Source organism: Plasmodium knowlesi (genome assembly GCF_000006355.2).
Source record: "Plasmodium knowlesi strain H genome assembly, chromosome: 14".
NCBI classification, from domain to species: domain Eukaryota; phylum Apicomplexa; class Aconoidasida; order Haemosporida; family Plasmodiidae; genus Plasmodium; species Plasmodium knowlesi.
The window spans coordinates 784,028-795,496 of NC_011915.2; the positions used below are offsets into that span (position 1 = coordinate 784,028).

Genomic DNA, 11,469 nt, shown 5'->3' on the forward strand with positions numbered 1-11,469 from the left:
CTTTGCGAGGGCTAGGGAATCCCTGCGGCCGCTTCGTACAACGCGAATTCTTCCTTCACGCTGATGATTGTGGGGGGAGCCGCCTCCCCCCCTTGGCTCTTCCAATGCACACAAGGACGTATCTACCTCTGCTCTATGCAATGCCTCCACTATTATTTTTGCAAATTTCCCAAATTAACTTTTGTCCTCTTTCTCCACACACGAATGAGCAACCTAACAGAGCTGTAGACAAAATTGTTCGGCTTTTTCAAAAAAATTGTTGCAACTTTTTCACAAACGGGAAAGTGATTAGCACGTGTCACTTGGGTCTGTCCTTCTTGCCTCGCCGTTTCATGAAGGAACTCTCTTTCGTGCGCATGCACAGAGTGTGGGTTACTCCTCGACAGGACCCTTGTGGCTACATTTGCTTTATGCCACCCCCTTTAATGTCTCAATAGGTTCTCCCTTGCACCAGTGCACCAATGGAGCGGCTCTTTATTCGATAAGAAAGCCAATCTGTAAATCGACTAAGTGACTAATAGCCACGTGTCTGTGTCTTCTCCTCCCCGCGGTTAGCGCAACGGGGTGGACGAAACCTACGTGCCCTTTTCAAATGATCGGTAGTTCCCTATAGGTGGGTCATTATCCACTTTTAAGAAATTAAACAAAATGTATTATTATTATTATGCAAAGTATTCCCGCGGGTGGAAGCGTAATCAAAAATGTTCACTGTTAATGAATTTTTTTTTTTTTTTTTCTCTCTCTCTTTATGTTTTTCCACATGGCCGGCTTATCGCAACACTGCGACATGAGCCCAAATTGCAATGTGATAAACAAACCCTTCAAATGTTTCCATATATTATGCTGTACGTTGTACGTATATGTATGCACATGTTGGGCGTAGCTTTACATTTCAGCCTGAGGTGGTTTGCCTTCCTCGGCCCATGCATGTATACAATATGAGCTGAATATACGCCGTAAAGAGAGGCAAAAAAAAAAAAAAAAAAAAAAAAAAAAAAAAAAGGGAAAAAGGAACTTTCACAATTTCTCCATCATTATCTTCATCAGATACTTTTCTCTTAATTGTGTGACCCTCTTCCTGTTGAGCAAATATTACTCAAAGTTGAGGTTACCCCCAGTGGCAATTTCTCACTTTCGCGTTTTAGCAATTTTTTTTTTTTTTTTTTCGTCAAGGCAAATATCCTTATAAGGCGCTTAAAGCTTTGGTGCGCTTGATGCCATGCCTTGCGCGACGCCTTTATGCGTACTTTTTTTTTTTTTTTTTTGTACATATAAATATTAACAATATGGGGAAGGAAGCTGTGAAATTCCCATTTTGGCACATTTTTATGAATTATTAGAGAATACGCCTCATGGGGGGTAATTCCTTCAAAAATGCGTTCCAATTTGTTAAGCTCCTTCTCCCATGGGAACAGTTTTTTTTTTTTTTTTTTTTAACACTCCCTGTTCTGATCAAAGTGGCATTTTTTTCCCCTCCCCCCTGTGCACAAAAAATATGTTCACTCCCAGTGCGTATAAACAAATTTATCGAGTCCAACATACACATGTCCTTACGTGTAAATATTCCCAAAAATACACAACATTTTTTTTATGTTGAAAAAGAATATGGAAGTGTTCGAGGAGATTTTTTTTTTTTTCCCCCTTTATAGAGGCACTGAGAATGTTTTCACCCCATGGAAAGTGTATATGATATCCTTCTTTTCTGTACGTTGTTCATCCTGTACAGGAGATAACGCCGAGAACACACACTGGTGGGAGTCCATATGTGCACCTACTCCAGCGGAGGGAATTATTGGGTGCCTCTCCAATTGCCTTTCCGTAATTACGCAGCGTTTCTGCACGTACCTTTGTTATAGGGGCGAATTGTTCTCAGTTTCTAACAAGCACAAATATATATACATAGACACATGTACGTGTTTGTAACGATATACGTAGAAACTCAAAATTGTTGTTCCTCTGCGAAAATTTAAAGCTAAGACAGCCCTTTGGGTAGGCCTATTTCCCGCAGCATCTCTTCTACCCAGGCATTACAGACATTATGTCGTTTCGGGAATAAACCCGTGAAACGCTCCATATGGGGTGAACAGAAAGAAACACCGACTCTTTTTTTTTTTTTTTTTTTTTTTTTTCCTTTGGTAAATGTGTGCGTGTACATCACACTCAGTGGGTCATTTGTGGAAGAAAAGGAATATATATATTATCCCGTTTGTAAATCTCTAAATGGATATCCCCACATATAGGCTTTCTAAAAAATATAAATGAATAAATAGCAGAGGTGGCATTTGCTACACTTTAGAAGGTAGTTCCATCTGCCTGTTATCAAGAATCTCTTTTGCAATACAACATTTGTGCAAAAATGGGAATAGTAATGAATTTCATAAGGTAACAATGTCGGTGATATCATGTCTACACATTGTGTATGCCATTTTTTATTAGCAAATGTAAAGGGTCTCTCCAAATGTACTTGGCAAGAGGGGTATCAGAGAATGGAACTTTTCCTGAAATATTATACCATCTTTACCTCTACGGTGATGCATGTTTCGTTTGGCAAAAGTAGGGTAGAAGCGCCCACTTAATTATGTGCCTCCTAACGCTTTGTTGCGTCGTAAGCAAGCATGGAGGGAATTGCACATATACCCATGCGTAAGGATGTGCGTAGGATTTAAAGGGCAAACCGAACTACTAGACGTCAGTTGAAAAACGAACTGTACATGGAAAGGTAAGTTGCATAAATAGGGCAGAGGGGGTTACAGGAATCGTTCATGTCCGGTTAGAAATACCTGATGTGAAGGGGTCCTTCCTCTCCTCTTCCCCTATCCAGTGGAATGCCCTTTCTGTTCCTTCGCAACTTTATAGTTATTGTAAAGTACTCCCCCGTTTGACATCTCCGCAACAGAATGACCAACTGGTTTTATGGGCTGTGTGCTCGGCACATTGCTATGCAGTACAATTAATTTTTCCCCTTTCTTTCGCTAAAAACATCTCACCATCGCTGCTCCTTGCTTGGCTGCTCCACCCTTACCATATATTTTCGAACCTCCATTTTTATCTTCCACCTTTTTAACCTGCACGTTTCAATTGATTTCACTTCCAAGGAGCAGTACATGTCACCCTGAACTGGCTGCCGCAAACCAAACGGTGAAAATATGACCCGTTTAGAAAAAAAAAAAAAAAAAAAAAAAAAAAGAAGCGAAGCGAAGCGAAGGCACATATTTTGTTCCCTAGGTAGTAGTTGTGCGTCGGCCCACTTGCTTTCCCCGCGCATCGTTCGAAAAAAAGAAAAAAAAAAAAAGAAGCATACATAAATTCATATACGTATAAGTACATACGTGCATATGTTTTACTCAAAATAGTAATGTTGTGGAATTACTCTCCCCATGTACTTACTCACATGTCGCACGCGTAGCTGCAAGGGTATAGCCTGGTAGAGATGATCACACGGCAACACTTTAGGGGAAAGTCTAAATGAACAGTGCCAAGTGGGTCCCTAGTGCACACGGAAAACGCAGGTGCAGGTAACATAAATACTTGTAGCCATGGAAAAGAAAGGGAGAAAGAAGAACCCAGATGACAAGGTTCATTCTGGTAACAAACGGGGGAGGAAGAAAAAGGAGAGTTTATCGGAGGAGGTGGAAAAAATGGACGGGAACGATGAGGCGAAGGAGACAGATCAAGCTGGAGAGGCCAATCAGACAATCCCGACAGAGGCCACCAATGTAACCTCTTTAACGGACGAACGACGCCTTATCCCGAGGGGCGCGGGCAGAGGGAGGGGCAGGGTTTGCCCATATCTGCGTACCATCAACAGAAACTTATTGGACTTTGATTTCGAAAAGTTGTGCAGCATCAGCATGTCCAACCTTCACGTATACGCATGCCTAGTTTGTGGGGTTTACTTCCAAGGAATAGGAAAAGGAACACACGCATACACACATGCACTGGAAAAAAACCATTACGTCTTCATCAATTTGGAAACATGCAAAACTTGTTGCCTTCCAGAAAATTACGAAATAGAAGATGCATCTCTAAATGATATAAAATATTTTCTAAAACCCACGTATAGTAGAGATCAAGTAGAATACATTTGTCGTAATTCTATTTTGGGAAAATCGCTAGACGGAGCAGATTTCTTTCCTGGATTTGTAGGACTCAATAATTTAAAACATACTGACTACTGCAATGTTATTATTCAGCTTGTGTGTAGTATTATTCCATTAAGGAACTTTTTTTTAGTATTCGAAAATAAGAAATATGTCAGCAAAAATATCGTTTCCTCTTTATCAGAATTGATTAAAAAAATTTTTAACCCTCGAAATTTCAAGGGCGTTGTTTCTCCACATGAGTTCCTACAAACAGTGGGTATTGAATCCAAGAAAACCTTCAAAATTGGATCTAAAAATGATCCGCTAGATTTTTTCCTCTGGCTAATTAGTAAAATACATAGGTATCAAGAGAGGGCGCTGCGGAAGGGTACTAAAAGTATGATGGGGAAGAAGAGGAAAATTAGTAAAAGTGGAGAAAAGGATAAAAGGGCGGATGGTCAATCGGGCGAACAAAATAAAAGACAGGAAGAGGATGAAGAAGATGAAGAGGTGGACGATGAAGAAGGCAAAATTCAACCTGGACACCACCTCTCGCAGTTGAATGCTATGTTGTCTTCCTCCAGCGAGTCATACATGTCGGAAGAAGCTGTCCCTGGTATAGATTTACCAACGAAAAGGAAAAAGAAAAAAAAAAAAAAAAAATGGAAGTACGACAAGGTAAACATTATCGACTATTGCTTTGATGGGGAATTAATTATCAAAACGAAAAAAAAAAAAAAAAAAAAAAGTTCCGAAGGAGATGAAAATATGAGCAGTACGCATAATACAAAAAAGAGAGAAAAGAATGATACGTACCATGAACGGAATGCACGTGAAGATGGCAAATTTTCTAACCACTTGAATAATGAAGGAGGAGTGGAGAATGACATGAGCAATTCGGACGAGGATGATACAGACTTGCAGGATGGAGAAGAATTGAACGAAGAAAAAAATTACGTAACAGAAAAAATTCCATTTCGAACACTTTCCTTGAAGTTGCCCAACCCACCCATTTTTAAAAGCACAACAGAAAGTAACATCATACCACAGGTATCCATTTTCGAGCTCTTGACAAAATTTGATGGAGAAACGGAATCCTTTTTAAATGAGAAATCGGAGCCAAGCACTTTAATCCTTTCCAAGTTACCTAAATATTTAGTGTTTACCATTAAGAGGTTTTCTAAAAATAATTTTTTTGTCGAAAAAAATGGCACCATTGTTAATTTTGTCATAAAAAACTTAGACATGAAGGATTATATACATGAAGATTATCTGGAGAAAAATCCTGTGACCAAGTATAACTTAATTGCTAATATTTTTCACAGTGGCTCCGTTAACAATGGCACCTACAAAATCCATGTCCTCAACCAGGCGTCCAATGAGTGGTATGAAATGGAGGATCTGCACGTGATTACCGTTTTGCCGCAGCTAGTTCTCCTACCCGAGTCTTGTGTGCAGTTGTATCAGCGCCAAGATGTGCAACTCAACGGGGAGGTCCCCTAAGGTAGCGGTGCTTTGCATAGCGGCGTGGTACGGAGAGTGCCATCCTCTCCATATTACCTCGCACAGATAGTATTTCCTTTGACAACTACTTTTCTCCAACTGTCCTTACAATAACTTAGCTCTTCCGGTTACAACTACTCCCCATCGCACTTACTTCATGCACATACGTGTGCCACATAAAAGGTGTGAAGAGACCCCTCACCCTCACAAGTACAAGCCTTCCACAAATGCATGTACTTGTTATTTATATTTCCCACATTGTGCGTCCCGAAGTTACACTCTTTAAGGGTTCACACAGCGCACAGGTTAACTTCGCCAATTTTTTTTTTTTTTCTTTTTTTGCACGTTTCGGCGTTCATTTTGTTTCCGTTTTGTTTCCACTTTGTTTCCATTTTATTCTCATTATGTTCTCATTATGTTCTCATTATGTTCCCATTATGTTCCCATTATGCTCACATTATGCTCCCAGTATGCTCCCATTATGCTCCCATTATGCTCACATTATGCTCCCATTATGCTCCCATTTTTGGACCATTTTGTGTAGAGGGGATGATAAACATGTATGAAAAAAAAAAAAACTTGCGTCGATCCCTCGAATTGTGAAACCTAGCAATCAAGGTGCTCCTTCCGAGGGTGTATATCCCCGCGGGGCAAGGAACTAGCCTGTAAATATCTTGTTGCCATGAAAAGGGTGCCAAATTTTCAATGTTCAATGCACATTCTTCTCCTCCAAAAAGGAGTGAATAAAATGACACACTGCATGATGGGAGCTTACAAGAATATGAACAGTGCAAATTATAAAGCGCATTTTTTTTTTTTTTTTTTTTTGAGGGGGGGATGAGGCGAGGCATATTAAAATGTGTACAAAAAAAAAAAAAAAAAAAAAAAAAAAAAAAAAAAAAGGAAACTCATGTCTTCGGTAAAATTGTCAAATCGAAAAGGAAACATTAAATCAAGTAAACATCCTTTGCCCGTAATGACATGCTCGTCCCAAGGGAAGCATCTTTAACTTTAAGTAAAGGGGATAGTCACTTTTTTTTTTTTTTTTTTTTTTATCACTTTTGCGTATCTTTTTTGCCCTCCGTTTACACATGCAATTTGCGCTATCGTTCCATTTTTGAACGACCGCCTCGCGAATACATTTTTTTACCCCAGCACCTCTTTTTCATGTCACCCTTTAAAGTGTATTGAGCAACCCAATTTGATTAGCACAACCATTCATTCGGCATAGGGAAGAACGCTTCGAACAGGAGGAGTGTGTATTCTTTTACCATTCCAAAGACAAAGGGAAATCTGCGCAGTTCTCCTCTTCTCCTCCTTACCCATTTAATCATTCATCCATTTTTCCTTTTATGTGCACCTCCGTGAATGAAAGAAAATCCGCGAGGTGTATCCCCGGGTTGAGGCACGCATAAGGAGGGAACGCACACACGTGGTCCACTCTGCTGCGCTCCTCACATGCATGCTAAACGGATTAACTTTTTAACGGATTAACTACTTAACCGTTTGACCATTTGCCCGTTTGACCACTTAACCGCTTAAGGGCTTAAGCCAGCCGCCTACCTGAACACTCATCTCCGAAAAATGGGAACGCCGCGACGCCGACCGGGGCAGAACGCCAGCCCCTATGCGATGAGCTCCTCGAACATTTTCGGAACGAACAATGAAATTTTCGGAAGCAACTTCATGAACTCGCCCGTCTCCAGCAGGAGGACGAAAAACAGTAAGGGTAGCTTCCTGAACAGTATGATGAACGAATCCAAGTACTTAAACGAGAGCAACGCGGGGTCGCAGTTTATGAGGTACGGACACACACCTCTAGCGATCAGAAGAATAAAATGCGCAAGAGCCGATATTGGAGACGTGGGAAGGGAGGCTTTCATGGAAGATGTGGAATCAGGAAGACTGCCCCATTTTATAGATTCCAACTTGGAGCAGATTAAAGAATTGTTCAACCAATTCTTCGACGAATTTAATATAACAAATTATAGCGATGTATTGCAGTTCACAGATGAGGACAGAAGCATCACAGAGTATATCCTCCTGCACAGGGATAACTTGAAGGTCTACTTAGCTTACTACGGATGGAAGATGATAAAATTTATCGAGACGGGTCGACAAAACGAATGCAAACTAAACAACGAAATGGAAGAAACGGATTCGGATGCTGTAAAAAATTTGGAGCACATAAAATCCTTCGAAGTGGACCTTACACATATTTACTTCTTTAACAAAAAACTGTACAAACTTATTATAGAATACCCATCTGATTGTATCAGCGAGATTGATAAGATTATAAGTGCTAAGTATAACTCCCTCTTGGCATTGGTGCTTGATGGAGACACAAAGTCAAATGCATCAGATAGGTATTCTCTTACCAACGCAAAGCAGGATTACTGTAGAGTACGATTTTTTAACAAGAAACATAAAGATACACCCAGAAAGTTAGGACCCAATCATATAGAAACATTAGTATGCATAAAAGGAGTTATAATTAGATGCTCCAATATCATCCCAGAAATGACCATGGCTGCTTTCAAATGTACTTCCAAAAAAAGAATAGGAGTTAATAATTACGAAAAGTGCAACGAAGAAGTATATGAACATGTCATACAAGGGGAAGTACAAGAACCTCTAACCTGCACAAACTGTAATAATAAAAACACCTTCGAATTATGGCACAACAACTGTTGCTTCTCTTCAAAGCAGCTCATAAAATTGAGTGAAGTAACTGAACATTTGAAACAGGGAGAAACCCCTCAATCCATTTCTATATATGCATATGATGACTTGATAGATTACACTAAACCAGGAGACACGGTTGAATTGACAGGCATATTGAAAGCTTCTCCAGTGAGATTAAACCCCAGATCCAGATGTTACAATAGTGTCCATAGAACTTACATCAACGTTATACATATTAGAAAGGAGAACAAACAGAAGATGAAATTAACAGAACAGAATGACACTGCATCAGTTATTTTAAAAAGAAATGACGATGGAACAGTAGAAGAAAATTTCGAAAAATTAAATGAACAAGGAAATTTACTTTTCACCACAGAAGTAATCCAGAAAATGCAGAAATTGAGCACAGACCCCAATATATACCAACGGTTGGTTGATTCTCTAGCTCCATCCATTTATGGACGAGATGATATCAAGAAAGGTCTCCTTTGCCAACTTTTCGGTGGAAGCAAAACTACAGATAAATTTAAAAATAAATATCGATCCGAAATCCATATTTTACTTTGTGGAGATCCCTCTACAGCGAAATCACAACTTTTACATTATGTTCATAAATTATCTCCAAGAGGAATTTACACAAGTGGAAAAGGTAGCAGCAGTGTTGGTTTGACTGCCTTCATTTCGAAAGATTCTGAGACGAAGGAATATATCCTCGAATCTGGTGCAGTTGTTCTATCAGATAAAGGAATTTGTTGCATTGATGAGTTTGATAAAATGGACGACTCGGCTAGGGCAATATTACACGAAGTTATGGAACAACAAACTGTGACCATTGCGAAAGCAGGGATTGTTGCAACGCTGAATGCTCGTACATCTGTTCTTGCATCTGCTAATCCGATTAACAGTAGGTATGATAAGAACAAAGCTGTTGTGGAAAATATCAACTTACCACCATCCCTTTTTTCAAGATTCGATTTGATCTATCTCGTTATAGATCAGGCCAATGAGGAGGAAGACAAAAAGTTGGCCACCGTGTTGTGTAAAAACTTTTCCTATGGTATGGAAGACGGATCTGATACCGACACGGACGACGAATCAAATTCAGAAGAAAATTCCGAATACGGTGACGAGTTTAATGTTCCTTCACAGTTCGACTCTGGAAATGATGAAGATCCATATCAAAGGAGGAAGAGAAATATAAGAGAAGATCAATCTGTCAACCCAAACAAGTCTTATAAAAAAAACTCCAAAAAGTACCTAATCGATTCGAACACCTTAGCGTTGTATATTGCTTACTGTCGCATAACGTGCAATCCAATCATTTCGCTAGAAAGCAAAAAGATTATTATTGATGAATATATAAAAATGAGATGCAAGGAAGGGTCCAAGTCTCCAACGGCTAGCCCCAGACAGTTGGAAGGACTTGTTCGACTGAGCCAGAGTTTAGCCAGAATGAAACTCAAAGATGTAGTGACTCCTGAGGAAGCCAACGAAGCTGTACGACTCATGAACATTGCAACGTTTCAAAGTTTGATAGATCCCCTAAGTGGTAGAATCGATTTTGATCAAGTGAATCTTGGGCAAACATCTCAACATAAGAAAAAATCAGATCAGATAAAGGACATCATTATGAATGCTCTCGTTCTGAGGAACATGACAAAGGACGAATTGCTTTCTCATTGTCACGAGACCATTATGAATAATCGAGACTATTCGATGGCTATGGATAGAAAATCCTTCGAAGAGGCTTTCCACGATCTCGAACGATCTCAGGAGATCACACGTCTCTGTTCTGGTCTCTACAAGAAGAAGTAGGGAAAACACTTACACACCCTTGCGGAGATCCTCTATGCGGATGCATGTACAGGAATATTTATCAGTGTATCAGGGAGCTGTGCTTGCGGGTTTTCCCTTTTAGCACACCTTGTGAAGATTAACGGAAAAGGTGAGACTTGTAAATAGGTGTGGACGTGCCAAGTAGCAAGAAGAGCAGGTACGTTTTCTGTTTTTCCTCTTTCATTTTTAAGTACCCCTTATTAACCGAGGAAGGAGTCGAATTTCTTTGAATCACTGCGAAGATATACCTTCTCCCATTTCGTGATGTACCATACATGTGTGTCAAAGTGTACTTGCCCTTTTTTTTTTTTTTTTTTGCATCCATCACATAGGGGTACATCATTTTATGGGCTGCGTTTAAACTCTACCACCCGTGTTAGGGGGAGAATTGGGGAGGCACATGCAAATATATAGATGAAAAAATGCATCGCTAGTTTGCATCGCAACATGTACGTAAGTGGAATACCTTTCAATTTTGTTGAACCCCTAACACGCGGGGCTCCCGAGCTTCCAGGGGGACTTTGAAGAGATAGAAACTGGAGAGAAGTCGAAGTGAAAAAATTAATTCACCAACATTTTCTGCTGATACAAGGGTTCTCAAATTTTTTTAAAAGAATGACTACAAATGAAAATACATATAATATCCCCCCGCCCCCAACGTACCTCTTCGCCACATTGCACAAGAATGTCGTAATAATATTTATTACTATTATTATTATTTTATTTTTTTTTTTTTTTTTCATTTTAGTTCTATTGTATTATTTGCGCATTCTACGGGAAATCCTCAAAAAAGAAAAAGATGAACAACGGAGGAGTGTTTCTCGCTTGGCGTGCACAGTTTTCCATACATAATTTTGTTTGCACCTTTTTTCATTTCCCATAACGTGTAATTACGAATAGAGGTTCACTTATTTAGTTGTATAACTCAATACGGCTTAAAAGGATAAGTGAAAAAAGAAAAAAAAGAAAAAAAAAAGACATATGCTCAAAAAGCATGTTTTCTTCCCTTTTTTACTAAAAAAGGGTTTGATAAAAAACAGGTTACACGATGTAGATTCTTTTTAAAGATTTCCGCATGGGAATGCCCCTACGAAGGAACACAGCGCTGTTATAACAGTTCTTTTTCTTAACATTCGGCCACCCAAAGCCCTTGAAGAAGCCAAAGTGGGGCAATTTATGCAAGCTGTGTTTTTTCATTTTAGCAAAATTTGGAAAATGACTGGAAAAGCGGTGTTCCCTATTTTTACGTCATTACTGTTGAACGGCATACCTATATATATACCCTCATCAGCTTTATCCTACCCTACGTTAACTATCCTCCTCCCTCTTTATGTATCTTCCCCTCTATGTCCTTAATTTTTTT

The 11,469-nt window shown here is 39.5% G+C and overlaps 2 protein-coding genes across 2 annotated transcripts; both read left to right on the forward strand.

Annotated features, from left to right (window-relative positions):
- Positions 1 to 3,536: 3,536 nt before the first annotated feature.
- Positions 3,537 to 5,585, forward strand: PKNH_1417700 (U4/U6.U5 tri-snRNP-associated protein 2, putative; the record flags this gene model as incomplete). Its single annotated transcript, XM_002262030.1, has 1 exon — positions 3,537 to 5,585. The coding sequence occupies one exon, from the start codon at positions 3,537 to 3,539 to the stop codon at positions 5,583 to 5,585; it is 2,049 nt and encodes a 682-aa protein (XP_002262066.1).
- A 1,584-nt stretch (positions 5,586 to 7,169) lies between these two features.
- PKNH_1417800 (DNA replication licensing factor mcm4-like protein) lies at positions 7,170 to 10,085 on the forward strand (the record flags this gene model as incomplete). The annotated part of the gene is made up of 1 exon (XM_002262031.1): positions 7,170 to 10,085. The coding sequence occupies one exon, from the start codon at positions 7,170 to 7,172 to the stop codon at positions 10,083 to 10,085; it is 2,916 nt and encodes a 971-aa protein (XP_002262067.1).
- Between the last annotated feature and the right edge of the window lie 1,384 nt (positions 10,086 to 11,469).